Source organism: Falco biarmicus, chromosome 5 (genome assembly GCF_023638135.1).
Source record: "Falco biarmicus isolate bFalBia1 chromosome 5, bFalBia1.pri, whole genome shotgun sequence".
NCBI classification, from domain to species: Eukaryota; Metazoa; Chordata; class Aves; order Falconiformes; family Falconidae; genus Falco; species Falco biarmicus.
The window spans coordinates 21,367,616-21,394,614 of NC_079292.1; the positions used below are offsets into that span (position 1 = coordinate 21,367,616).

At 54.2% G+C, this 26,999-nt stretch overlaps 3 protein-coding genes across 5 annotated transcripts; all 3 read left to right on the top strand.

Annotated features, from left to right (window-relative positions):
• Positions 1 to 1,407: 1,407 nt before the first annotated feature.
• On the top strand, positions 1,408 to 5,961 carry LOC130150498 (uncharacterized). The gene is made up of 2 exons (XM_056341510.1): positions 1,408 to 1,672; positions 3,242 to 5,961. The coding sequence occupies exon 2, from the start codon at positions 3,354 to 3,356 to the stop codon at positions 5,118 to 5,120; it is 1,767 nt and encodes a 588-aa protein (XP_056197485.1). The 5' UTR covers positions 1,408 to 1,672; positions 3,242 to 3,353; the 3' UTR covers positions 5,121 to 5,961.
• Positions 5,962 to 7,692: 1,731 nt separating this feature from the next.
• Positions 7,693 to 11,895, top strand: TSPAN33 (tetraspanin 33). Of its 3 annotated transcripts, none has more exons than XM_056341030.1 (8): positions 7,693 to 7,880; positions 8,843 to 8,900; positions 9,109 to 9,236; positions 9,319 to 9,393; positions 9,492 to 9,587; positions 9,999 to 10,127; positions 10,588 to 10,749; positions 11,017 to 11,895. In XM_056341030.1, exons 1-8 carry the CDS (start codon positions 7,776 to 7,778, stop codon positions 11,116 to 11,118), a joined length of 855 nt encoding a protein of 284 aa, XP_056197005.1. In that variant the 5' UTR covers positions 7,693 to 7,775; the 3' UTR covers positions 11,119 to 11,895. The 3 variants fall into 3 exon arrangements, with proteins under 3 accessions (XP_056197005.1, XP_056197006.1, XP_056197004.1); XM_056341029.1 differs by having other exon boundaries at positions 7,694 to 7,880; positions 8,843 to 8,905; positions 9,111 to 9,236; XM_056341031.1 differs by lacking the exon at positions 9,109 to 9,236 and having other exon boundaries at positions 9,272 to 9,393.
• A 1,312-nt stretch (positions 11,896 to 13,207) lies between these two features.
• SMO (smoothened, frizzled class receptor) lies at positions 13,208 to 20,601 on the top strand. The gene is made up of 12 exons (XM_056341028.1): positions 13,208 to 14,663; positions 15,629 to 15,834; positions 16,035 to 16,244; positions 16,327 to 16,499; positions 16,697 to 16,916; positions 17,024 to 17,147; positions 17,231 to 17,323; positions 17,524 to 17,632; positions 17,828 to 18,013; positions 18,376 to 18,524; positions 18,612 to 18,746; positions 18,904 to 20,601. Exons 1-12 carry the CDS (start codon positions 14,405 to 14,407, stop codon positions 19,443 to 19,445), a joined length of 2,406 nt encoding a protein of 801 aa, XP_056197003.1. The 5' UTR covers positions 13,208 to 14,404; the 3' UTR covers positions 19,446 to 20,601.
• Positions 20,602 to 26,999: the final 6,398 nt, after the last annotated feature.

A 26,999-nucleotide genomic window follows, 5' to 3' on the forward strand; every position in this document is an offset into this window, starting at 1 on the left:
GGTCTCTTCTCCCAAGTAAAAAGTGACAAGATGAGAGGAAACGGCCTCAAGTTGCACCAGGGGAGGTTTAGATGGGGTGTTAGGGAAAATGCCTTCTCCAAAAGGGTTGTCAAGCATTGGAACAGGCTGCCCAGAAAAGTGGTGCAGTCACCGTCCCTGGAGGGATTTAAAAGATGTGTAGATGTGTCGCTTAGGACATGGTTTAGTGATGGGCTTGGCAGTGCTGGATTAATGGTTGGACTTGATGATCTTAAAGGTCTTTTCCAAGCAAAACCATTCTGTGATTCTATGATAACAGCATTGGATCTGATGTGGATAGGTCTCCACCTCAAGCAGCAGGAGGCCAGAGACATGCCCAGAGTTAGTGTGGCCTCACTCCTGGTGACCCACAGGTGATACAAGAACTGTTCACTTTAAAGAAATATCTACAATGAAAAACAAAAGGTCAAAAGGCTTTGAAAACCAAGAGGATATTAATCAACCCTTACAAACAGTTACCAAGACATAGACTTGGGAAAATGAATAGACATTGTTAGGATGTCAAGCTAAGAAGTAACAAGGTGAGCTCAAGGAGAACTAAATGGTTAATGAGACCAAAGAGGAAATTACTTGAACTATGTGTGAACTGTCTTAATTAGCACACACCCTCCAGCAAGGAAAGCCCTCTGCCAACAAAGCCCCCTGCCCACCGAACCTGGCGGTGAAATAAAAGGATGCTGTGTCTTTAAATGGAGCCGAGGCTGGTAAGAACCCGTAAGAATTAAGTGTGACTGATCCTGATTGCAAACAACGGCCCAAGGTGTACGTTTGAGCATGTGCCAGGAGGGGAGCTGGCTGCGGGTGTTCACCACCCAGTGCCCACCGCCCGGGGAGTGGGACCTCGGCTCTGCAGGCGCATTGGCTCTTGCCTGCCGGGGGAAGAGCCCAGAGCTGGGATAACACCTGGGATAACACAACGCCTCGGTGTGCCCCCCCTGCCCAGAGCAGGGCCACCAGAGCAGCACACCTCAGGGACTCCACTGCAATGGCAGTGACAGTGCATTTTATACCGCTGCCTTCCCTCCCAGCTGAGACAAGAGAGAGTGCTGCCACTCTTTAGGAAACCCGTAAAGTTGTTAATTAATTGTTGAGGCTAGGGTATATCGTGCCTTAGGGGCAATATACCCGCTCTGTGTCGAATGGTGAGGCGTCGTGATTCGCAGAATACTCATAGGTACGCGGCAAGGCAGGCCAGGAGGTCCCACAAGTCCCATCGGATTCCACTCCTGCTGTTGTAAATATGCCAAGAAACGGCTCGGGAGAAGGGCCTCTTGGTGGTTAGCCTCGCTCTGCAGGAAGTAGAAAAAATCAGGCAGCAACAACCAATCCTTCCCGGTTTTGAAACCGGTGTTAGCCGGAACCCCTCCCCGCAGGGGGGGCATGGCGGCGGCGGGAGGCAGCCGCATGCGCCCGCAGCCCTCGGTCACACCGCCGCTGCCACGCGCCCAGGTGGAGGAAGGGACACCCAAGCTGCTGCGGGTACAGGAGCCGCCCTCTGGTCACCCAGACCAGGAGCCTCCTCCTTCCTATACAAAACTGCTATTTTAAAAATTTATTATATATATATGTGCGCCTCCGTTTGAATCCCACCCAAAGAACATACGGTTTGCTGACACAGCCTCTAGAAGAGAAGGTAAGGTATGGACATCCTGAGCAGTAGCGCTGGGTGTTGATTCAGTGGATCGGCTAGTAATGGAAGGGGAGCACTCAGGTGGAAGAACTGGCAGCATGGAGCATAATTATCAGGGAAGCAGAGAGCAAAGAACCTTTATTTACATACGTACATATTTATTTACACCAATTCATATGCTGTGCTCAAGAGATGTACCAAATGGTTCCCACTTTGGGAACAAAACCAGTGGGAAGTTAATAGCATACCAGCGTGGCAGTGACAAATGGGAAGAAATCCTAAATACCACTAAACAAAAGTCTTTTTTAGTAGGGTGGGTCGCCGCACCCCACTAATGAGGGATGAAGGGTCACCCAGCTCACCTCTTGAGCAGCCAGGTAGACTGACTGGCCCACTTAGCAAGAGTGGTTGTAGAGGGTGAGGAAGAAAAATGGGAACAACTGTTAGAATGGCTGCATGCTAGTAAAGATCTGTTTAAGGAAGCGATCAGTAGGGGGTGGTCCGTGACAAGCGAACCGCGCAACACCATCTCAGCATGCAGCTCATGCCCTGCTTGCCTGGGAGAGCGCAACCCCCTCAAGGGTCAACCCCTACCCCTGAGGGACAATAAGGGGCTGTGGGACACCTGGCGAGTAGACTGCATCGGTCCCTGCTGACTCTCGAGGGAAAACAATACGTGCTGGTAGGAACTGAGGTGATTTCAGGACTGACCCGAGCAGAGGCAGTCTGGTGACCAACAGGGGACAATGCAGTAAAAGGTTTAGTTGCCTGCCTAAAGCCAAATCAATTCAATTGGACAATGGGAGCCACTTCACTGCTGGGGTGGTCCAGGAGTGGGCACAGTATGAAGGGGTCGGTCTCTTCTCCCAGGTAACAATTGACAGGACAAGAGGAAACAGCCTTAAGTTGCACCAGAGGAGGTTTAAGCTGGATATTAGGAATTATTTCTTCACTGAAAGGGTGGCCAGGCATTGGAACAGGCTGCCCAGGGAGATGGTGGAGTCACCGTCCTTGGAGGTATTTAAAAAAAGTGTAGATACGGTGCTTAGGGACATGGTTTAGCCGTGGGCTTGGCAGTGCTGGGTTAACGTTTGGACTTGATGACCTCAAAGGTCTTTTACAACCTAAACGATTCTATGATACAGTGGGTTTTCCATACCACGTATTACCCTGAGGCAAATGGTATCGTGGAACACACTGATAAGGTCCTAAAATGATCCTGGACACCCCATGACCCCAGATGGGCACAACACTTATTTGATGCAGTAACTAAGGTTAACAGCCATTGGGGAATTAAGGGTTGCTGCCAACTCACAGCACTCTGTCCGAAACCCCCATCTATTCTCCCTGGGAAGAGAGAGAGCAAAGATCCAGCAAAACCACTTCATTATCCTGGACGGACTGTTTTGGTGGATTTACCCTCTGTGGGACAGGTACCCCTGACTCTGAGAACTCCACTTAACTTCTATGCTTGGATAGCCACCGACACCCAGGGAAAGGACCATCAAATCCATGCTCGATGGATTGTTCCGCCCTTTTAATCATTCTTGGTTCTATTTATATATATTGCAGGTTGTGAAAAAAGCATCGTGGGACCCAGGTTCACGATCGTGGTGTGGATTCTTATTTGTATTGTTTGTTTGATTTTGTTAGGAATATTTTTTTGTATTGCACCTAAGGAAATATGGATTGGAAAACCTATTTATTGTCCATCACTGTTGGGGTAATGGGATCATGGGGTGAATCCCCCAATTTGGCTTGGAAGTTGATACAAGGCTTTGTGCATATCTGGAACCAGACAGACCAGGGAATATGTGTTGCCCTCCCCGGTTCAGCAGCAGAGGGATTCAAATTTACAATGATTAGTTTAAATCTTACAAAAATACTGGAAAATGAATTAAAAGGTCTTAACCGAACGGGAGAGAACATCACATGGGGAATAATTGAATCCCCTTTTCTTGAACAAAAAGAGGGACAACCGTGGACAAATAATGGGACGTGGATCGGCTACTCAAGGGCTTTGTATCAACTCCCAAACAATTCTACTTGGGAAAACCTGTGGAATCAAACTTGTTACCGATCTCTAAACAAAAATTCTGATATGGAAACAAATAATGTCACCTCTGTTTCTGTGCCTTGTACCATAGTACCATGGTGGGATTCCCCCTCTGAAAGTGGTTATTTTGAACATGAATATAACGTGCATTGGGACACAGATTGGTGTATACAAATCCCTGATAAACCAGGGAAAATTCACCTTGTAAATCACACCAGATATGAATGGGCCTGGTCTTTGAAACGACTGTTTAACCCCAACCATCCTTTGTCTTCCACTTCTGACCTCCCTGATGGGGCCACCATTCAGTGGGAGGTTGATGTTGAAACCTGTGTGCACAACCAAGTGAAGCTTCCGAATGGGGAAACCCTGTGTTGGGGCAGTCGGCCACGTAGGAGTGTCACCCAGGACACGATTGGGGAACCCCTGTTGAGCTGTTCCCATGTATTAAACTGCTCTACAGGAGCTGGTAACCCCCTTGAAACTTGGTATATTCCAGAACTGAGAACGTTCATTCGGGATATGTGTACTTGTTGGGGTTATCCCAATTATGGTTATCGGAATCAGGATGAACGATGTAATGGCTCCTTTAAAGATCCCCAGACAGCACTCTCCTGTGGCATTCCAATCACGCATGACCCAGATCGACAGAAGGTCTGGAGCTCTGATGGCAAGCAGCAGGAGATACCTCGAGACGACCCATTTGATTGTTTCCAGGCGAGGTATTCAGCCCCACGGGGAATGGTATGGGCATGTTCCAATGGCAAGTTGTATTCACAGCTAAATATGTATGAAATGGCTGGACTGCAGTGCTCTGTTGGCTTCCCCTCCATGTGTCCCTCCAGAATATTTAATTTTACATCTCGACGAAATAGGGTGCATAGAGATCTCAGTAGCCCGGCAGATGCAAGGGAGGGAATTGCGGGAATACAAATACCTGATTATTATACCTTTGGACAAATGTTTGCATTAAAAATGGAGGCAATCTTTGCGCCAAGTGTGGCCGTTGAAAAACATCAATATGTTTTAAAGAATTTAACTTGGCAGGTAAATGTTTTGAGTAATTGGACACAATATGCTTTGGGGGAGATAAATCTACAAGTTCAACAAATGTCAAAGATGACTCTGCAAAACCGATTAGCTTTAGATATGTTATTGTTGAAAAAACATGGGGTATGTGGAATGTTAAATTTAACAGAAGGAGAATGCTGTATTACCATCCACAATGCCTCCACCTCTATAGAAGAAGCACGTGCAAAGATGAAGGAAGTCGCCAGTAAGACTGGAAAATTGTTCCAAGCAATCCAACCGGCAGACTGGTTTGGTGGACTTGGCTCGGGATCATGGATTACCTCTCTGCTGAAATCTTTCGGACTCACAGGGCGGGGAAAATGACTTGTAAATATCAGCCTTATGATATTGTGTGGATTTTTAGCGTTGGTAGTAGGGCTTATGGTGATCAGATATATGATCTCTCACCTACTATCCTCTTTTCCTTCTGTTGCCTATGTATGGATCAGAACAGTTGAAAAGGATCTCAGAGTGTTTGAGCCATGGGGCAGTGTAGGAGACCAACTGGAAGAACAAACAATCTAATGCCAAGGAAAGCTCAGAAGGGTGCGGACAACAGCAGGAGACAAAACTCGATAAGGGAACAATGAGTGGAAGTCCCCTGAGCCTGTCCGAGGGATGTCTCAAACACTCGCAAGATCAAACGAAACTTTAACAAAAGACTGATAAAAGGGAAAAGCCTGCCAAAGGTTGGCAGAAAAGAAGCAGCAGATATCTGCAGTAACAGGGGGAGAAGTAAATGCAGCAGGGGGAGATTGCAACTACTGACTCAATTCAAGACCAAAAAGACTTGCCCTCCCCACGGCCGTAAGGAGCATGCATGCTAATTTACATAGCAAGCAAGACTAATTTAAATAAGAGGTGGTCCACACTGAAGGATAAGAAAAGAGGAAGGCAAGTGCCCAAAAATAGGAGAAGAAGAAGAAAAAAACCTTCTGGACAAGCACTGCTACAGACCAGAGACCCCCCTGTTGGCTGGATCAACACTGGAACCTGGACCAGTGATCTCTCTCTCTTCTTCTCTTTCTTTTATTATTTTACCTTTTTCTAGTAAGTAACACAAGGCATAAAACCCTACACATGTGGCAAGTGATAAGCATTTTGGGTACCCAATTATTTACCAATGAGCCTAGCTATGGAATAAAAGTCTTTGTTTACCTATGGACCTCAGGTGTTGTGCATACCCTCTTCCAACCAAAAGAATCAGCAAATCTGAGTCACTTCTCCCTCCTTCTTGGTGGGACATGACAAGTGGATGTACATCTGTGGGAGGACACACAGATCTGGTGAGTAGACACATAGATCTGTTGGGAGACACACAGATCTGTTGGGGGTACACAGACCTGATGGCTGGACATGTAGATCTGATGGATGGACACGTAGAACTGATGGGAGACATGTAGATCTGTTGGGGGAACATACAGGTCTGACTGACCAATGTGTAGATCTGACAGCAGGATGCTGTATCCATGAACCTTCATCTTCATTGCTGGGGAAGAAGCCCTTCTGTCAGACCAGGGAGCATTCAACTCCACCAAGACCTCATGGCTTGCCTGAGGAGACTCTCCAGAGACCCACAGGCATCAACCGTGGGGTTTTGGGGCCTTGGGGGCTTCTTCCAGCAGCACCCAAAGCACATGCCTCTTTGGGTGGTAAGACTCGCACCATGGCTGGGTAGTGGCTCCTCGGTGACACAGGCTGGGTGCTATCGCTGTGGTGGCACCTTGGTGACCCTAAAAGCAAGAAAGGGATTTTTGGTTTCAGTTCTTCTGCCTGAAGTTCTCATCTTGTTTCAGGAAGGGCTGTGCTGATGCCAGCAGCTGCTCCCTGGGGCTTTCCAGCCTTGATGAACCCTGGCCTAGAAGATAAATAATTATAAATACAATAATAAATATAATTATAAATATAATAATAACAACTGCACGGCAGTGCTCCTTCCAATCAAAGGGGACCCGTCCCTGCAGTGGCACGGCCATGCCATGGTGATGGGACAAGGTGACAGATCTTGCCTTTGCCCACACCAGCTGTGAAAACTGCAAGGGTGATGCAAAAAAATGCACAATTTGCCAAAAATCAGCAAAAAATGGGATTTGAGGCTTGGATCTGGTTCGGGAAGGGACCCACTGCTTCCTCATGTCCTGGGCTGAGCCTGTAATTAATGCAAACAAGGTGAGCAAATTAAGCATGGAGGGGATGAAGCAGAGTGCTGTGATGGAGGAAGGATCTATCCTCATCCTCCTCCCTGGCTTCACACTGGACCCCCAAAAATAAAGGGAAACAAAGACATCCACCAACGCTTCCTGTTTTTTACACTGATCGCTGATGTTAGCAGCAGTAAGGGGAATTGCCGCGTTTTGGGCTCATGCTTCCCCACGTTGCTGAGGCTGCTGGAGACAGAGTGTCGGCGCTGCCAGTTTTGGGGTGATTTCTGTAAATTTGGGGTCAGAGACTTGGTCACACCCTTTCAAGTAAACCCCGAATCTCCCCAGCTGGGTGCGTTTCAGGGATGAGGGCTCTCCTGCATCCCAGTTGTCTCCTCACGTCCTTCCCGAGGGCTGTCACTGAAGAAATAAATTATAAATTGCAATTATAACTATAATTACAAAATGCATCTACTCCTTGCCGGAGGGCTGGGGCTCTCAGGGGCAGGACAGCACGACTGGGGCAGTTTTGGGGAAGGTGGGACTGCGGGGTCAGCCGGGAAGGGCTGGGGACCCACCTGGCCCATCACGCGACTGATAAACGGGGTCCGCTGCCCTTTAAGCCCGGGGGCGCCGCGAACAGGTGCGGCGGCGACACCCTGCGCTCGGAGGGGAGAAAACGAGCGACAGGGTGAGCAACCAATGGGAAGGAAGGATAGGCCAGACGGCCCAATGAGCGGGCGGTAAAGGGAAGGGGCGGGACGCTGCCCGGCTCAGCTGCGCTGGCGGCTGCAAGTGGGGTCTGTCGCCCCAGTGAGCAGCTCGGCCCGGCCCGGTCATGGCGAGGCGGGCGGTGGGCGGCCCCGGGCCCTACGGGGACGATTTCACCTTCGTGAGCCCTCTGGTGAAGTACGTGCTCTTCTTCTTTAACATGCTCTTCTGGGTGAGTGCTGGCGGCGCGGGACCCTCCCCATCCCTGGGGCTCACCGGGGACCCCGGACTGTCCCCACCTCTGGACCCCCCAGGGATCCCTGCCCCCCATTCCCCGGGACCCTACCGGGACCCCCCCGGGACCCCCCAGTCCCCGGGACGCCCCCCTGTCGCTGGGGGGCGGAGGCTGGGTGCCCCCCTCCTCCGAGGGTTTTTGGGGTCCCCTTTGCTCGTGGTGTCACTCATGAGTGCCCCCCTGCCCCCGTTGCTTTCCCCACCCTTTGGGGTGACACAGCAGTTTGGGGGGGATGTGTCCCCACGGCCAAGACAGGGCCACCGGGAGCCCCCCGAGCGCAGGGGTGACATGCAGTGGGGGTGCGGGACCAGGCCCCACCAGGGGACCCACCTACCAGGTGCCATCGCCACCCAAGCAACATCCTTTGGGCCCCATCCTGGCCCCACACAGGTAGCGCTCCCCCCCCCCCCGCATGGTGACAGGGGACTCAGCCACCTCTGGGGATGCCACACGGTTTTCCATGTTTTGGGGTCTTTCTGGATTTTTTTTTTAATGTTTTGGGGTTGGGGGGGGGGGGGGGATAAGGTCTTGGGGGGTGTTCTAAGAGTTGGCATTTTTTTGCGGGATGTTTCCATGTTTGAAAACACAGTTTTTGAGGAAGTTTCTTGCTTCTGAAAAACTGCATCCCTGGGTCCAGGCCCCCGGAGTGGGGGAGGGCTGTTGGGGACTGGGGTGACCTCCACGTGAGGGGGAGGACGTGCCAGGGCCGCTTGCGATGGGCTCTGTCCCCTCCATGAGATGGGTGTGTTTTGAGGGTGCTGAGGGGAAACTGAGGCAGCGGGTGCAGCTCTGGGGCCCTGTTTGTAGCCCTGACTCCAGGGGGGCTGCAGCCAGGACCCCCGGTGCAGGAGCGGGGTGGTGCCTAGGGGGGCTCACAACCCCCCTGTCATGCTCTGCAGATGATCTCGATGGCGATGGTGGCAGTGGGGGTCTACGCCCGGCTGCTGAAGCATGCAGGTGAGGTTGGGGGGCGCAGTGTGGGGGGACACAGACATGGCAAGGTTCCTCGGTGCTCCCCTGCCTGGCTGGGGGAGCCAGCACCATGGTGGGGATGTGTCCCCTCAGGGGAGCGGGATGCAGGATCCCGGGGGATCTGTAGTACTGGGGGAGTGGACAGGGGGCTGCCAGCGGCTGGGGGGCTGCCGGTGATGGCTTCCTGCGGCAGAGGCGGCGATGGCCTGCCTGGCAGTGGATCCTGCCATCCTGCTCATCGTGGTCGGAGTCCTCATCTTCCTCATTACCTTCTGTGGCTGCATTGGCTCCTTGCGGGAGAACATCTGCCTGCTGCAGACGGTGAGTCCCCAGGGATGGCGGGTGCTTCCCCGCAGGCCCTCAGCACGCAGCCCCCCGGCTATCATGCTCCTCTCGCCTGCAGTTCTCTGTCTGCCTGACCATCATCTTCCTCCTGCAACTGGCAGTTGGTGTGCTGGGCTTCATCTTCTCTGATAAGGTACTGCCAGGGTGGGGAGTGTTGGGGGGCAGGATGACCCCAAGCCTGTCTTTTTGGGTGACAACCTTGCTGATGTCCTCCCGCTGCCTGCCCTGCAGGCACGTGGGAAGGTCAGTGAGATCATCAATGGTGCCATCGTGCATTACCGGGATGACCTGGACCTGCAAAACCTCATCGACTTCGGGCAGAAGGAGGTGGGTGGGGGTGTTGGGCTCTCCCTCTGACAGATGAGGATCTGTTCCTGCTTGCGGCTCAGGCTTAAATCTGTGGGGTTCCCCAGGTTGAGGATGTTGGGTGGCTCCTCCACGAGAATTTGACGTTCACGGTGAAGCCATGCAGACAGGCAGAGGTTGGAGAGAGCTGGGTGAAAAAGGGGGGGCAGGGGGAAACACCCCTCAGTGTTTCAGTTGGAGCCTGTGTTTATATAGGGCCTAGTAAAACTGCTGGGAGCGGGTTGCTTGTCCCTAAAGACAGCAGTGATGGGGCAAGCTGGGTGTAGGTGGGCTTGGGAGAGCCATCGCTTGCTGTCCATGAGGTCTGCAGTCCTGTGCCCCGTTGTCCTGCTGTTCCTGTCCCCACTGAGCACCCCACACCCTTCCCTGCAGTTCAGCTGCTGCGGTGGTGTCTCCTACAAGGACTGGTCCCAGAACATGTACTTCAACTGCACTGCCACCAACCCTAGCCGGGAGCGCTGCTCTGTCCCTTTCTCCTGCTGCCTGCGGGACACCAGCGAGGTGAGGATGACATCCTTGTCCTCAGGGAACCCAGGTGTTGCCCGGGGACCTCCCACTCCACGTCTCATCTCCCATCCCTGGGGGCTGTGCTGAGCCTGAAGCCCCCTCCCCAGGAGAGAGGACCCACCACCAGTGGGTGGTCCCCGGGTTTGTTGATGCCATGGTGGGGTCAGGGTGAATTTCCCTGTGTGGTGGTGGCTTTTTGCAGGCTGGCAGGGAACCTGCCGCCGCTGGGTATTGTCCCTTTTGGGGTCTGGGGTTGTTGAGGGAGCTCAGTGCTGGAGGGATGTGGCTGGGGACAGCACAGGTGGGCTGGCCCAGAGGCAGGAGACACCCTGACTGGCATCAAGGTGAAGGGCAGAGCTCCCGCTTGCCCTACGGCTGCCCCCCAAGAGGCAGGGAACCCCACTCTGGCCCGTTTTGTCCCCAGCCCCTCTGTGTCCTGTCTCTCCCATCCCAGGTTGTCATCAACACCATGTGTGGGCAGGGCATGCAGGCCATGAGCTACCTGGAAGCCAGCACCTTCATCTACACCAATGGTTGTATCGACAAGCTGGTCAACTGGATCCACAGCAACCTCTTCCTGCTGGGGGGCATCGCCCTGGGGCTGGCTGTCCCCCAGGTACGTGGTGGTGGACGTGCAAGAAGGGACCATGTTGCAGCTTTGCTTTGCTCTCTGTGTTGCTTGGGAGTTGCCTTAATGATGCAATACATCTTAATTGCAGCCTTGGGGAGGCTGGGCAGGATTTGGGGTAGGGGGAGCAGTGTTAAGGTTGGGCACATCCTCGCCTGGAGCTGTGTAACCTGCTCATAGGACAGAGGGGTTGCACTGCCTGGCATTCCTCAGCCCTCCTTTCTTCCTCCTCCCTTCTTCCTCCTCCCCCTCCAGCTGGTGGGCATCCTGCTGGCTCAGATCCTCATCAACCAGATCAGAGACCAGATCAAGCTGCAGTTCTACAACCAGCAGCACCGGGCAGACCCCTGGTACTGAGCCCTGGTACCCATCCCTGCGGTGTGGTGCTGGCTTGTGGAGTCAGCACCTCAAGAATGATTTTCCAAACCCCGGATCTGTAAGAAGAGCCAAAGGGGCTTTACTGGAGCAGAGGGAGGTTGGAGCAGGCTGTGGATACCTGGATTCAAGCGCGGTGGCTGCTGTGACACTGGGGACTCTGTGCTGTCAGCAGCTGGTGCCGGGCTAGGCTGGGATGTGCTGTGCTTCTGTGCCCGGTGAACTGCTGTCCATCTATCTGTCTGTCTGTCTGTCCTTCCTGGGGGACTGAGAGCTGGTGTGCAGGCCATGTGTGAAGCAGGTTTGCACTTGGCCGTGCTTCCCGCCTCCTCCTGTGCTGGAGGTGGGAGTTTGTCTGTCTGTCTGTCTGTCTGTGCACTGAGCTGCCTTTGCCCGGGACTTGAGAACTGGGGACATTGCCCGCATCGCTAGGTGCCACAAACCCTCTCAGCTCTGTCCTGGTGCAACCTGGGGAGGACATCCAAGGGCCTCCTTGCTCGCTGGCCCAGAGCAGGAGCTGTTGCCGGTGAGTGCCTGGAAGAAGGAACAGGATGCCCTGCCCAGGGCTTACCCATGGGTGCTTTGTTAGCCAAGGGCAGGGGGCTTGTCCCTGCTCCAGGGGGCTCAAACCCCTCCACAGGGTGCTGAGCCCTGCACTGAGGAGGGGACAGGCACAGCCCTGTGTCCCCTCTTGAGGGGTCAGTGCTGGGCCGTGATGCTTCCCTTTGCTTTCACAGAGAATAAAGAGATGAGGCCAGACCTTCTGGGCTCTGTGGGGGGGCTGCTCAGTCACAGTGTGGGGGACACACAGGCCACAGGGGAACAATGCCATGGCTGTGGGGGTGGCTTGGTGGGGACAGAGTGGATGCCAGCCCCTTCCTGTGCAGTGCCTCCATCATCTCAACAGTATTATGCTGGTGGGGGTCACCTGTGGGGCTCCAAATCGGGGGGTGAATGGGGTGAGGGCAGCACAACCCACTAGTAGACAGCAGAGAACACCCCCACCCGCCGCAGCAATGCAAGCTTGGAGCAGGGCAGCAAGCACCTCTCCAACAGGGTGACTTTGGGCAGGAGGGAACCTAAATCCCCACCTATTCTGCCTGCCCCTGGGAAAAGCCTGCAAAATTTTGGGGTGCTGGTGGGAGGGGGGATGTGCTGCTGCTTCCCTCCCCATCCCACCACAGCATTGTGGGCCCCAGCGTTGCTGTTGCTTTTGGAGCTGTCAAAAACTGGGTAGAGGTATTTTTGTTGTGTTTTTTTGTTTTTTCTTCTCCTCGGGCTGGGTGGTCCCCCTGCACTGCCCCACTGCAGAGGGAGTTGGGATGTGGCCCGGTGCCTGGCCCTTTGTGTGAGGATGGGAAGCACCGAAGCAGGCCAGGGCCCAGCAGGTCTGTGCCCTTCTGTCACCTCCCTGCACTGAATTTGGCCACTCTGCGCCCCCCCCCCCCCTTGGCTTTTGCCCAAGGTGGTGTGAGGCTCTTGGGGACTGAGTGGCTGCACGGGCCTGATACTGCACCAGCATTAGCCAAGGGCCAGCTCCCAGCTGCCCATGATCCCCTCTGGCATCCATCAGCTGGGTGCTCTGGGAAAATGCCCCCAAAACTGTCCCTACAATGCCCCCCCAAGTGACATTGCCTCCCCCAAGAAGAGACTTCTCACCCAGAGAAGTAACTTCTGAAAAAGCTTCCCCCACCCCCACCCCCCAGCAACTTTTCTCCCCAACAAAGCAGTTTATCTTCCCTGCAAAAGCTACCTCAGCCCCTGCTAAAATGTGGCTGGTCACCCAAAAGCAATTTCTCTCCCCCAAAAGTGATTACTTCTCCAAAGAATAATACCTTTCCACAAAAAGTGACTTCTCCTCCCCTGAAAAGTTACTTTTCCCCAAAAAATTTATCCTCCAAAGAGCTACTTCTCCCCCCAAAAGCAAGTTATCTCCAAAAAGTTGCTGCTCTCCTAAAGAATGGCTTCTCCCCTTCAAAACTTTGTCTCCAAAGTGACTTCTCCCCAAAAAGCAACTTTTCCTCCCCAAAAAGCAACTTTTCCTCCCCAAAAAGCAACTTTTCCTCCCCCAAAAGTAACTCTTCTCCCCCAAAAGTGACTCTTCTCCCCCAAAAGTGACTCTTGTCCCCAAAAAAGTGACTTTTCTTCCCCTAAAAGTAACTCCCCATGTGACTTTTATCTGCAAAAAGGAACTTTTTTTCTCCAATAGTGTCCTTTGTCCTGAAAAAGTGCATTTTCTCCCCCAAACCTGACTTTTCTGCCCCAAAAAGTGGTTTCTCTTCCCCAAAGGCAACTTTTCTCCTCCAAAAAATTACTTTTACTCCCCCAAAAGTTATCTCTGCCCCCCCAAGTGGCCTTCTGCCTAAAAAAGAAATTTCTCTTTCCCATAGTGCCTTTTGTCCCCAAAAAGCAACTTTTGTTCCCCCAAAGTGGCTGCTTTTCCCCAAAGGCAACTTTTTGCCTCCAAAGAGCGAGTTTCCTTCCCAAAAAGTGACTCCCCCCCCCCCCCCCCGCCCTGCGAATCCAAACTTCCTCCACTAACAGCGATTTAACTCCCTAAAAAACTTCTCTCCTCTAGAAGTGACTTCTCTATCCAAAAAAGCAACTTTACCCCCAAAAGTAACTTCTTGCTCCCCAAAACAACTTTTATCCTCCCCAAAACCCACTTCACTACCTCAAAAAGCGACTTACCCCCTCCAAACGGACCTCCCCCTCCCAAAGCCCTCTCTTCTCTCCACCCGAATCTAGCTTCTCGCCGAAGAAACCCAAACTTTCTCTTCCAAAAAGCGACTCCTCCCCTTCCAAAGCAACATTTCCCCTCCCAAAAGCCACTTCTCCCTACCCAAACCCAACTTTCCCCTCACAAAACCCAACGCTTCCCCCCCGCCTCCCGCAGCCCCCCCTCGGGAGAACCACCCTCTTCCCTCCTCCCTCCGCGCGATCCCCCTCCTCAGCACCCCGCTTTCCTCCTCAAAAACTCGTCCCCTCCCCGCCCACTCCAAAAAAAAGTAACTTTTTCCTCACGAAAAGCCACTTTTTCCATCAAAAGCGGGCTGTGCCCCCCTTCCCGCCGCCCGCCCCTCCTCAGCCCGCCCCGGCGGGGGCCGCGGGGCCGTGGCGGGCCGGGCCGGGCCGCGCTGAGGACGAGGGAGGAGGAGGAGGAGGAGGAGGAGCGGCCCTGCTCCGCTCCCGGCGAGCTCAACAAAGGGCGTCGGGGCATGGCGGGGGCCGGGGCCGGGCCGCCCGCCTAGCGCCGGTGCGGGCCGGGATGGCGGCGCAGGGCGGCGGGTGGCGGTGGGCGCTGGCGCTAGGCATGGCGCTGGCGCTGGGTGGCCGCCGCTGCCCCGCCGCCCCGTTCCTCAACGCCTCGGCCGTTCCCGAGCGCTGCCGCCGCCCCGCGCCCTGCGAACGGCTCCGTTACGGCGCCTGCCTGGGCTCGGCGCTGCCCTACGCCGCCACCTCCACGCTGCTGGCCGCCGACTCCGCCTCGCAGGAGGAGGCTCACGGAAAGCTCCTGCTCTGGTCAGGTACGGACGGGTCGGGAGGTCCCGCGGTATAGCGGGGCGGGGGAGGGGGGCACGGGCGGGAGCCTGGGAAAGGCCCGGGACGTGCGCTGGCGGCGGGGGGAGGGGCGCGGGGCGCCGGGGAGCGCTGTGGAGGCGGGCAGGGGTGGGTGCGGTATCGAGGGGGCTTGAGCGCGGTGTGGAGGGGCAGCGGTATGGTGGGGGCCTGGGGGTGGGTGCGGTATGGAGGGAAGCCATATAGCAGCGGTCTGGGGGTCGGTGCAGTTTGGAAAACTGTATAGCTGGGGAGTGGAGATGAGTACAGTATAGAGGGGAGCAGTATAGTGGGGGCCTGGGGTTGGGTACAGTGTAGAGGGGGAGCAGGATAGTAGCGGACAGGAGACACATAAAGTGTAGAATGGAGCAATATAGCAGAGGACAAGAGATGGGTACAGTATAGAGAAGGAGCAGTATAGCAGGGGACTGGTGATGGGTACAGTGATGGGGAGTGAAGCACAGTAGGAGGCCAGGCATGAGGGCAGTAGTGTAGTGGAAGACAGGGTACGTTATAGAGGGGAGGGGGACTGCGGATGGGCACAGAGGGAGCACAGGACAGTATAGGGGGAGTACAGTATAGAGGGGGAGCAGTATAGCAGCGGATCATGGATGGGTACAGTATAGATAGTTGTATGACAGGGAAGCAGGCCTGGGGTTGGGTACAGCACAGAGAGAGAGCAGTATAGCAGGGGACCGGGGCTGAGTCCCTTACGGCAGTGGAGCGGGGTAGCACCTGGTGTTTGGCACGGTGCCCCAGAGGCATTATAGAAGGATCTGGGCACTGCCTGCACCGAGCTAATGGGTGGATGGTGCTGGTGCTCCCTGCTGCTGCTGCTGGGCTCTGCCCCATCCCATCGCGCCCCACATCCCCATGCGGCCACATGCTGAGGGAATGGCATGAGCCGGGTCCGGTGATGGCACTGTCCCCACAGGCCTGCGCAATGCCCCACGCTGCTGGGATGTCATCCAGCCCCTGCTCTGTGCTGTCTACATGCCTAAGTGTGAGGATGGCCAGGTGGAGCTGCCCAGCCAGACCCTCTGCCAGGCCACCCGAGCCCCCTGCACCATCGTGGAGCGTGAGCGTGGCTGGCCCGACTTCCTCAAGTGCACGCCTGATCGCTTCCCTGAGGGATGCCCGGTACGGCGGGGAGGACATGGGGAAGGGGGGATGCCCCACTGTGTTGCCATGGGTTCCGCATCCCCACAGGGCAGCGGGAGTGAGAAAACGCCAGCTGTCCCCAGCCCTCCATGGGGGAACTGATGTCTACCCTGGCAGCACAGCCTTCGCCATAGGGGTGCTGCCTCCTCCTCCTCACAGCCTTGTTTCTCCTCTGGTAGAATGAGGTGCAGAACATCAAGTTCAATAGCTCAGGACAGTGTGAGGCACCACTGGTGCGGACAGACAACCCCAAGAGTTGGTATGAGGACGTGGAGGGTTGCGGCATCCAGTGCCAGAATCCACTCTTCACCGAGAAGGAGCACCGTGAAATGCATGTCTACATCGCTGCCTTCAGCTCTGTCACCATCTTCTGCACCTTCTTCACCCTGGTGAGATGCGGGGGAACATGGGGAGGTGTCCCCAAAAGGGGACTGGGCACCAAGCTGTCCCTTACTCCTCCACCTCCACCAGGCCACATTCGTCGCTGACTGGAGGAACTCCAATCGTTACCCTGCCGTTATCCTCTTCTATGTCAATGCTTGCTTCTTCGTCGGCAGCATCGGCTGGTTGGCGCAGTTCATGGATGGTGCTCGCAATGAGATCGTGTGCCGGGCTGATGGCACCATGCGGCTGGGAGAACCCACGTACGTGTCACCTTTGTCACCATCCCACCATGGCCACGTGCCAAGAGGTGTCCCTGGGACCAAGGAGGACTCTTGGGGGTTTCCTGGCCTCTTGGGAGCATGGAGGATGCTCCACTCTTGGGGCAGGAGAGACCCCCTTCCTCCTTGTCCCCTTGGTGGAGGTTGGTGACACTCCTGTCTCGCCTCCCCCCACGTAGCTCCAACGAGACGCTCTCCTGCGTCATCATCTTTGTCATCGTTTACTACTCACTGATGTCGGGTGTCATCTGGTTCGTCATGCTGACCTATGCCTGGCACACCTCCTTCAAGGCGCTGGGGACCACCTACCAGCCGCTGCTGGGCAAGACCTCCTACTTCCACCTCATCACCTGGTCCATCCCCTTCGTCCTCACTGTTGCCATCCTGGCTGTGGCACAGGTAACAGGACCCCGATACCATGTCCCAGCAATTCCCTGCCAGGATGATGTGCATAGGGAGGGGTGGCTACAGCTGGCTGAGCTCCTCTGTCCCTATCTCTGCCACAGGTGGATGGTGACTCTGTCAGCGGCATCTGCTTTGTGGGGTACAAGAACTACCACTACCGGGCTGGCTTCGTCCTGGCGCCCATTGGGCTTGTCCTCATCGTAGGGGGCTATTTCCTCATCCGGGGTAGGTGTGGGCTTATCCCAGCATGGGGACAGGGGCACTGTGGGTGTCCCCCTCACCCTGACTACCTCATCCTTCCACTGCAGGGGTTATGACGCTCTTCTCCATCAAGAGCAACCATCCCGGGCTGCTGAGTGAGAAGGCGGCCAGCAAGATCAATGAGACCATGCTGCGGCTGGGTAAGCAGGGCTCCATTGGCACCACTTCTCTGGGAATTTGAGTGGGAATGGGGACTTTTTGTCCCCAGAACCCAGACAGCCCCACCTTCCCAGGGGTGGCTGCAGTGGGGACAAAGCTGTAGTGATGATGCTGGTGCAACATCTTTGTCCTAGTGTTGCTGGGGTCAGGCTAAACCAGGGATGTCCTGCTTCTCTTCCAGGCATTTTTGGCTTCTTGGCCTTTGGCTTCGTCTTCATTACTTTTGGCTGCCACTTCTACGACTTCTTCAACCAGGCAGAGTGGGAGCGCAGCTTTCGGGAATATGTCCTGTGAGTGGGACAGGGATGGGAGAGCGAGCAGGATGTTTGCAGCGTCCTGGCACCTTGTGTTTAGCAGGGGACATTGGAGGGTGGAGACCTTCAAGTTTCCCACCAGCACTGCCACCGCATCTCCACTCTGTAGAGCTGTGGGGCATCCTTGGTGCCCTCCTCCTTATGGCCACTGTCCTACGTCTGTCCCCATAGGTGCGAAGCCAATGTGACCATTGCCACGCAGACCAACAAACCCATCCCAGACTGTGAGATCAAGAACCGGCCAAGCTTGCTGGTGGAGAAGATCAATCTCTTTGCCATGTTTGGCACCGGGGTCTCCATGAGCACCTGGGTCTGGACCAAGGCCACCCTGCTCATCTGGAAACGCACCTGGTGCAGGTGGGACCCCGAGGATGTCACCACAGCTGCGTGTGGCCCTTCCTGCCCCATCCAACATCCTGAGATGTTGGAGGTCATTCCCAGACTCTTGTCCATCAGCTCGATGGGTTGTGGGCTCACAGCAGACAGTGGTTCAGGAATGGAGTGGCTTCTCCCACTTTGTGGGTGTCTCACATCCCGTTTGTTGGACATTTCCATCCCCAGGGGTGCCATCCAGCGCAGTCCCCAGCCCTTGGTGTCCCTGTCCAGAGGGGGAAAGGGAGATGGGGAGGGTCCCTTTGCCCCCAGCTGTGATGCCTGGGGTTGTGTGTCCCTGTGCCTGGGCCACCCTGTGTCCCTGCTCTAAGCCGCCATGTCCCCAGGCTGACTGGGCAGAGTGATGACCAGCCCAAGAGGATCAAGAAGAGCAAGATGATTGCGAAGGCCTTCTCCAAGCGCAAGGAGCTGCTGCGTGACCCAGGCCAGGAGTTGTCATTCAGCATGCACACAGTCTCACACGATGGCCCTGTGGGTATGTATCCATGGCAGGGGGTCATCTCGGCGGCACCCCGGGGCCCCTAAAGTCCCTGCCCTTGACCGGGCTCCCCTCTTCTTGCAGCTGGCTTAGCATTTGACATCAATGAGCCGTCTGCTGATGTGTCCTCGGCGTGGGCCCAGCACGTTACCAAGATGGTGGCCAGGAGAGGGGCTATCCTGCCCCAGGACATCTCTGTGACGCCTGTGGCGACGCCTGGCAAGTTCTTGGGGACCGCGTGGGCCATCTCTTGGGGGAACGAACCAGGCTGAGGGGTGTTGGGGATGTGTGGGGAGGCAGAGCCAGAGGGCTGGGGCTGGTGGGGAGGTACAGGGCAGGATGTGGCTGCTCTCACCTGTCCCGTTGTGTCCTGCAGTGCCACCGGAGGAGAGAGCCAGCCTCTGGGTGGTGGAGGCTGATGTATCTCCTGAGCTGCAGAAGCGCAGCAGCCGCAAGAAGAAGCGGAGGAAGAAGAAGAAGGAGGTGTGCCCAGGCCCTGAGCACTGCCTGGGGGCCTCTGTAGCCCCTCTGGCCCCCAGCACCATCCCTCACTTGCCCCGGCTGCCCCCCCAGTCCTGCCTGGTCGCCTTTGCCCCTGACATCCTCCCGGGGCTCCCGCCCAGCCAGCCTGAAGCCACCTTTGCTGGGAGGCCATGGGATGGCTGCCGCAGAGCCAATGTCTTCCACCTCATCAGCAACCCCTTCTGCCCTGAGAGTGGATCCCCAGAGGAGGAGAGTCCTGGCCCCAGCAGCAGGTGCCAGCAGCACAATGGGGGTCTGTTCTGGCCCCCCAACCCTGGCACACTGCCCCACGGCAGGGGGACGAGGACTCAGGGCCAACGGGCTGTCTTGGCCCCCATCCACTCTCGGACCAACTTGGTAGAAGCAGAGCTGCTGGACGCCGATTCGGACTTTTAAGCCCAGAGGGATGTTGCAAGGGGACAGGGACCCTTGGGGTGAGACCCAAAGCCTCGTCCAGCACAGGCAGCCTGCGAGGGGACAGTGAAGCCCACCCTGTCCTGCCAAGGCCAGTCCCAAGCATCCCCCTGGCTCGGCCATGGCTGATTTCTCCCCTTGGAGGATGGTGTTTCTTCCCACATCGCCCAGACTAGACTCTGTGCACATCCCAGCCCGGCAAGACACTGGCAGAACAGTTTTGGGATATCCTGGCATCACTAGGAGAAGACAAATGGGGTGTCGGTGGAACAAACACCACCCAGGTCCTGCAGGGGTTTAAGGACAAGGGGGTTGCTGCCTTTGCCACCAGTAGGAATGGGGGTGGGTGGTCTCCCCGGGACAGCGGTACCAGGCAGCAGGTGAATGTAGGTCAGGGTAGATTTTGGTGAGCTTTGTCCTGTGTCCCGGGGTGCTGGGACCCGCTGACACCCCTCGCTCGCCCTCCACCCCCACCCATGGCTAGATGGTACGTAGAGCTTACAAACACTTGTGCCAATAGTTTTTTGTATTTTTATTTTTTAATCTTTGTATAATACACCAAGATGTGACGGTTGGGCACGGTCTCCACTCGGGTGCTGCGACCAAGAGCAGGATGAGCTGACCCCCCTGCCTCATGGGGCAGCAGCAGCATCCTCAGGGTACACCCACTTTTCTGGGTGCACCCCTATTTCTTCAGGGGTCCCAAGTGCCTTCCAGCTCCCCAGAGAGCTGAACCAGACCCAAAATGGAGGGTTGGTGAGATGTTGGTCCCTGACTATGGGAAGCCATGACGCAAAAAACCCCATATGAAACTTTAAAACCCCAGGGTGTGCAAGGCGAGTCAGGGTTGCCTTTGCTGTCCAGGTGCACCAGCCCCCTGAGCAAAGCTTTTTATATATATTTTTTTTAAGAACCGTTTCCCCTCCCCAAGTTACAGGAAACCCAGCCGAACCCTGAGGTAGGAGGACTCCAGTCCCTGCTGGTGTTTTGTATCTGTCCGTTATCCCTGTACACATCTATATTAAATCCTGATAGGCTCCTGGCTTTCTCTCTATCCCGGTGACCTCCATGGGTTAATTTTTGCTGTGTAAAGGAAAACCCTCCTGTATCAGTATTAAATTTGCCAAGTTTCCATTGCCAGCGGCTGCCCTGGGCTCTTTGGGGAGGTTTTGAGTGCGAGGAAATGTTGCAGGTTTTTGTCCTTTTTTACTAAAAAAGCTCCAACGGCTTTAAAACCTGCTAAAAACTGCTTTAAGTACTGCTAAATACTGATTTAAACTGTTTTAAAAACTGCTTTAAACTGTGCTTAAAAACGCTTTAGACTGCATTAAAAACTGCCTTAGAAACCGCTTTAGAAATGCTTTAAAAACTGCTAAAACTGCTAAAACCTGCTTTTAACTGCTTTAAAAACTGCTAAAACGTGCTTTTAACTGCTTTAAAAATTGCTAAAAACTGCTTTAAACTGCTGTAATACCCCCGTCCTGGCCACCTCCCTGCAGACGGCAGGTGTGAGGGGCTGGGAAGGTCTGTGGGTGCTCTGGGGACTGTTACGGGGGACACTCGCTGGGCTTGGGTAGCAATATTGGGGGGGTCCTTTGCCAGCAGATGGCACTACGGGTTTAAATATCCCCAAACTTGCAGTGGGGTGGCCCAGGTTTTGGGGTGCTGCTGGGTGCAGACCAGAGTGGGGTCCCGCAGGCACTGCTACTGCCCACAGCGCTGGGCAATGGGCTGTGTGACTGGTGCTTTTGGGGAGAAATGCTGCTTTTGGAAAGTGGCCTTTTTTTATTTCACTTGTGAGTGAGGCATGCAGGTGCTCGGTTATCCCGGAGACCAGGTGTCCCTCTGAAATTTGAGTGGAATTGGCTGGTGAAAATTGCATTTTCCCTGATGGTTTTTGGCAAGTGGGGTGGGCTGACCCCACTCTGCTGCTGTCGCGGGGCTCTGCACAGGGGCCAGCGAGCAGCAGGAAGCCAGAGTAAAGGCTGGTTTATCTGGGGCGAAACAAAATGTTTATTATATTTTTGTGTTTGGTTTTTTTTTAAACGATCTATATTTTGTTTTTGAGTCTTTTTGAAAAGAAAACCTAATTGTAGCAGCTGTTCCTAAATATATATATATAGTTTATGTATATACCGTTTTGAAACAAAAAGCTAAAATACTTCATTCTGGAAACAACAGATGTCCTGACTGCACCACATCCCCTCTATTTTCCCCCAGGTACCAAAAAAGCCCCCTCAATTCAGCACACGAGGACAAAGTAGTGGCTTTTTAAAAGGATTTATCCTGGGCAACACCCCATCTTCCTCACAGAGGGTTCAGAAGGTGGAACCAGCTCTTTGCTCTAGTGGGAAAAATGAGAAGCAACCACCAACCCCCCCCCCCCATTTAAATGGTTATGATTAAAACATCTTGGTTAAAAGGGATGCAATGCCCGGCAAGGGACAAATTCAGACCAACTTCTTACACCTGCTGTGCTGGGAGCATCCTGCCCTGGCACCAGGCTGGGAGCACCGAGCATCCTCACCCAAAAGTGGCTGGTGGTCCCGCTCAGCACCGTGGGTGCTCATGGTGGTGTACACTGCTCGGCGTCAGGTTCTGCAGGGGAGTAAGAATTCAGAAGAATTCAGAAGGCAGGGAGGTGCCTTTGCCTTGTCTCTCCCACTTTCTGCTCCAGGGCATTTTCCTCTGGCCATAGGATGGGGACAGGGTAGTGCAGCGGCTGCCAGCCACCACCGTGGCTTTACCCTGACTGATGCTGCTCGTAGGGAAACTGCAGCCAGGAAAGCACTAATGTGAGCAGCAAAAGCTGTGCGGTTGCCCACAGCGGCACTGATGCGTGTGATGTGGGACCTGGAAAAAGACTGGAGAGGTCCAGGGCAGCCAAGCTAGCTCCGATGGAGGAGATGCTGGGACCAGGCAGTCCCAGGTTGGCCAAGCCAGCTCCGGTGGAGGAGATGCCAGGACTGGGGCAGTTTTGTTAGGGACAAGGACAAGGCTGGAACAGGGTCCTGCTCCCCACACCATGTCCCCTGAACTTCTCTGCAAGAGCATCTTCTCCCTCCATTTCTATCAGCATCGGGGAAGGTTACTGGCAAGTTTTAAGGACCCAAGGGATGAATCTCCCTTTGGTGACCCAGGTGTCACCTGCTCAGCTCCTTGCCTGGCAAAACCCAATTAATTTCCCCAGCTGTACATCGAGTATCCTCAGGTAAGAAAGGGAAGATCTCAAATGGTCACATGTAAATAACATCCTTTTATTTATTATTCTTTTCCCTTTAGGTGAGAAGCAGTATTTCAGGCTCCACTTTACATTACAAAGGAGCGAAGAGCCCTTCCTCTTCCCCCTGCCTGCCTTCCCATTGTGAAACAGCTTTAATATCTTCCAGTTATTATTTTAAGCCGATTTCCTAAGGAAACAAGGCTCATAGGATTACATGCCTGTGCATGTCTGTCTGTCTGTCGGGCATGCCCCTGGCACAGTACTCTGCTGTTCTCGGCAGAGAAAATTGTAGGTAAAGACTGCAAAGATTTCATGAAAATCAAGTGCAGGGAGAGGAATTCCACACACGCATGCACCCCTGTCCCACTGTTCTGCGTTTTAAGTGGTTTTGGGAGGTGCAGGAGGGTCACTCATCTCCCCAGACACCCTCGAGAGTGTTCATCAGGGCCAGGCAGGGAGGTTTCAAGGAATCTGGATAATATTCGCTATGAGTACATTTAACCACTCACCCTCACGGACAAATGTCGGTGCTAGCTGGCCATCTAGTTGCCTTTGCCGTAATTAAATGAATGAAAACTACGACAGCACACGCCAGTCGCAGGGACGTTGCCAGAACAAATCAATAGCTGCAGTAAAATTGGATTGCTCGTATCAAATGTCCAAATGCCATTAGGCAGGGATATAGGCTGAATCATCTTAAATTCCTGTCTGTAATACAGGAGGTACAATTAGGAGAGCTAATATAGTGTGGTATCGACTTCTAGTTCGGGATTATTTACATATATATCGGTAAAATGACTACTGTGTCTGTTGGCTTACAGTAGGGGATTAAAGAACTGAAAAACTTCCATATAAATACCTTTCACCCCACCCCCCCCTCTTCATCTCTGGAAGGCTTAGCCTTTGTAGCGGTGCTCTGTGGCTAGATCACTGTGTGCCATGGGGTTTTACAGGAGCTCACACCATCCCTGTTAAGAGAGGCTGGGCTGCTTTTAACTAGGATCAGGGAAGCAAAGAGGATCTGTGCCGAGCACTCCTGCCCTCCGTCACTAACCCCAGCACGCTCCTGGCTGTTGGCTTGATTTTTTTAGGACCAAACATCACAGGAACAGGCAAATCCAGACCGTGAAAGTGGCTGGGGCTCTGCTGACCCAGTAACCAGCTCGGTCTCCTCCCAGGCATCACTGCACGATGCCAGCCATTCCCCACAGTGCAGTGTGGTCAGATGGAGGATTTCAGGGCAATACGGCAATTCACGAGCCGGATGGTTCAGCCACGCTTGATTTTGCAGCTGTTGTGGTGGAGAAAAACCTGGGTTTTCTTTGTTTGTGCAAGATCAAAGTACGGGTGTCTGCACTAGAGCACTCATGTGTCTACCTGGGGTTTTCCTCCATTCTTCCATCTCTGGTTATCACGTGCCAAGGAAGCAAAGGGGATAGAGACGACTACAAAATGCCTGACATCAATGTCTAATTTCACTTTCCCTCACCTTTGGGCTACGATATGCTCCCTGTTGGGGGCTTATGTACGCTGATTCCCAGGCAGCACAGGCATATGGGTCCCTTCAAAACAGGACCCTATAAGCCAGGCCCGTGGGCACTGAGGGGTAGACTGGGTCCAGCTTGGTTCCACCATGCACAGCATGCCCATCCCCAGCCCATCCGGGAACGAGGTATTTCCACAGCAGCACACACAGGTGTACCAGGCTGGAGAGAACAGCTGAGCCTGCCCTTACAGCTCTGGGAGAGACCGCAGCCATTTTACTCTTTTTCCGACTTAATTTTGGTGTTTGTGGTTATCATTGGTACAAGAAACTGGGCTGTCTCCTGCACAGGTCTACACACAGCTACAGCTGTCAAGGGGAAGACTCTCTCCCATCCAAGGCTGCTTTCTCCAAAGGTGCCACAAACCTATTTTCAGGCAAAGGCAGCCCTGCCTCACTGCCTGTCTCTTGTCCCTGTTGCTCTCTTCCACACACGCAGCATGGGGAAGGAGCCAGCCCCAACCTCTCTTGTAGGCACCGCTGGTGCCACTCTCGCAGAGCCCCGATTGTTTAAACCACTCAATCCTCCCTAACCAAACGGCCTCTCCTGATATCCTTTTTTTTCCCAGATAAATTGTCGAGTACAGCCTAGCAGATTCCTCTGGTAGTGTGGACCACTTGCTGGATCGCTGGCAAGCTGTGATATCATCTATTTGCTCAGCACGCAAGCAGTGGTTTGTGCCCTGATATGACGGAGGCATCTCCAATTAGCACCAGGGGTGTTTGGACATGCTGAAATTAGTATATGACTTTTTTTCCAGGAAAATACCATCCCTGTTGGTAACCCCATTTGAGGACTGCACTTTTTAAAAAGGCGAGCAGGGCAAGTGCATTGGAAGATCCTACACTGAGCCAGGTGGGTGATGCATGCATGGCTGGGGTGCAGGTAGCACAAAGGACCAAACTTGGGGTCAGGACATTGCCTGAGCAACAGATTCCCCCAGGTCAGGTGTGTGCAAAACAACCTGGCAGTTTGTGTTTGGTTTTTTTTTTTTTCAGATTGTGGGATCTGCAGCACCAGGAGATGATAACATCTGGAGGATTTCTGCCTGGGGGAATCGGCACTCCAGGTCAGCACAAGCCCCACTCTGCAGGAGAAACCCATGGTGCTGCAGCTGCTGGGGCTTTGCACGGAGCCTGCTCTTGTCTTATGGCTGCAAGAAACACATAGCGTATATTGAAGGGGAGGGATATTAATCTGCTACAACTTCAAATCCCTCCCATCACAGCTTTCAAAGTTTTGCTTTCAAAGGCCCCTTCTGAGACTGAAATCTGTCCTGAGACTGAGCTTTCTGATACTAGGAAGGGGGAGAAATGTGCTGTGACACCCACATGCAAATTCTGATTTCACTTCAGTAAGGAAATAGCATTAGTTCAATAAAGTTAGGATTTCTCCCCAGTACTTTCCACGCACAAAGTAATGTGCTGCTTTTCCTTTAACTTCAGTCCTACTCACACATTCCTCCCATCATCCTCTATGACGTCTCTCGTACAGGGTTGCCTTTGGAGCCCATTAAATGCTTTACAGCCCTTTTTCTCCTCGCCTCTGTCCTAGACATTTTCCAGTCCAGCTGCCACCCTTGCATATAATGAAACCATTTTTCCTCCTGTCCCCAGTGAGTTTTTACCAATGCAGCGCGTCATCAGCTGCTGACCAGGTTCTTCCTCTCCAAGCGTGAAATCCTCCTTCAGCTTCTCAGTTTCTTGCCCCTCTCCCTTGATCTCTCCTCTGCCTCCTGATTTTGGGGTTCTTCCTGTGGATTCCTCCTCTCCCTCCACCTCATCTCACAGCCAGCTCATCCCAAACACCAAGCTCACCCAGGGCTTGTAAGTGACTTAAAGGCTCTGGGCTGCAAGTGTTAACTTGGCAATTGGAAACTCTCCTGGTCATTGCAATCTTGCCAGTTGTTTTGTCCTGCACTTTTCTAACTTCTGGCTTTTGGAGGATCCTGAAACTCCACGCAAGCTTTTCGTGCCTCTCTATATTCCATCCTCCTCTGCATCCCTCCTGCTTGGCTATCACAGCCCCCTTGGTATCAAGAAACAGTTGTTTTGCCTCCAACTGGCCTGACACATTGGATGCAACCTCCCACCCCTCGAACGGGACAGGAACATTGCACTTGCTTAGCATTTGCACAGCCCCTAACCCACGGGCTTTGCTCCTTGGCTTGTGCCCAGGGATACTGTGTTAATCATAATAACAGTAATAGCAGTAACTAGAAACAAACAAACAAACCAAGGACGTGTTTGAATGCCCCTTCCCTAAAAGAAGCTTTCCTGAAGAACTGGATTTTGGTAAACGTGACTCATTACTGGCTTTTGCTCATAGGAAGGCCCTGAAGCAGGGCTGACCCGTGCAGGGGCTTGGTGGGCTGGCTGGGCCTGGCAGACAGCAGCTTTCCAGGCTCTCGCATGTCACACTCGTCGCGCCAGAACGTCTTGGCTCCTGGTTTGCGAGGCTTTTGCTTGTGGCGGCGCAGCGGGCCCAGGAGAGCAGCCTGGCACAGTCCCTTGCGCTGCAGGTGCTCAGCGGCCTGCGACCAGTGGCACGATGGGCACCGGCCACAACGCTGACATTTCCACTAAAATGTGAAAAAACCCGCAAAGTTCTCCACGGGAAGGGGGAGGAGGGAGGGGGGGGTCAAGCGGGGCACCGGCCGCCCAGAGAGGGTGCGGGGGCCGCGGGGAGCCCCACGGCCCTGACGGGACCGCGCCTGCCGCCTGCCGCCGCCGCCGCCATTCCGCGCCTCTGTCCCCGCGGGCCCCCGCG

Excerpts from the sequence above, each read along its gene's own strand:
- LOC130150498 (XM_056341510.1), top strand. The coding sequence starts at position 3,354 with ATGGATTGGAAAACCTATTTATTGTCCATCACTGTTGGGGTAATGGGA.
- TSPAN33 (XM_056341029.1), top strand. The coding sequence starts at position 7,776 with ATGGCGAGGCGGGCGGTGGGCGGCCCCGGGCCCTACGGGGACGATTTC. Across the intron at positions 9,394-9,491 it reads GCTTCATCTTCTCTGATAAG|GCACGTGGGAAGGTCAGTGA; the intron begins GTACTGCCAGGG and ends CCTGCCCTGCAG. Across the intron at positions 10,750-11,016 it reads TGGGGCTGGCTGTCCCCCAG|CTGGTGGGCATCCTGCTGGC; the intron begins GTACGTGGTGGT and ends CTCCCCCTCCAG.
- SMO (XM_056341028.1), top strand. The coding sequence starts at position 14,405 with ATGGCGGCGCAGGGCGGCGGGTGGCGGTGGGCGCTGGCGCTAGGCATG. Across the intron at positions 16,500-16,696 it reads ATGCGGCTGGGAGAACCCAC|CTCCAACGAGACGCTCTCCT; the intron begins GTACGTGTCACC and ends CCCCCCACGTAG. Across the intron at positions 17,148-17,230 it reads GGGCTATTTCCTCATCCGGG|GGGTTATGACGCTCTTCTCC; the intron begins GTAGGTGTGGGC and ends CTTCCACTGCAG.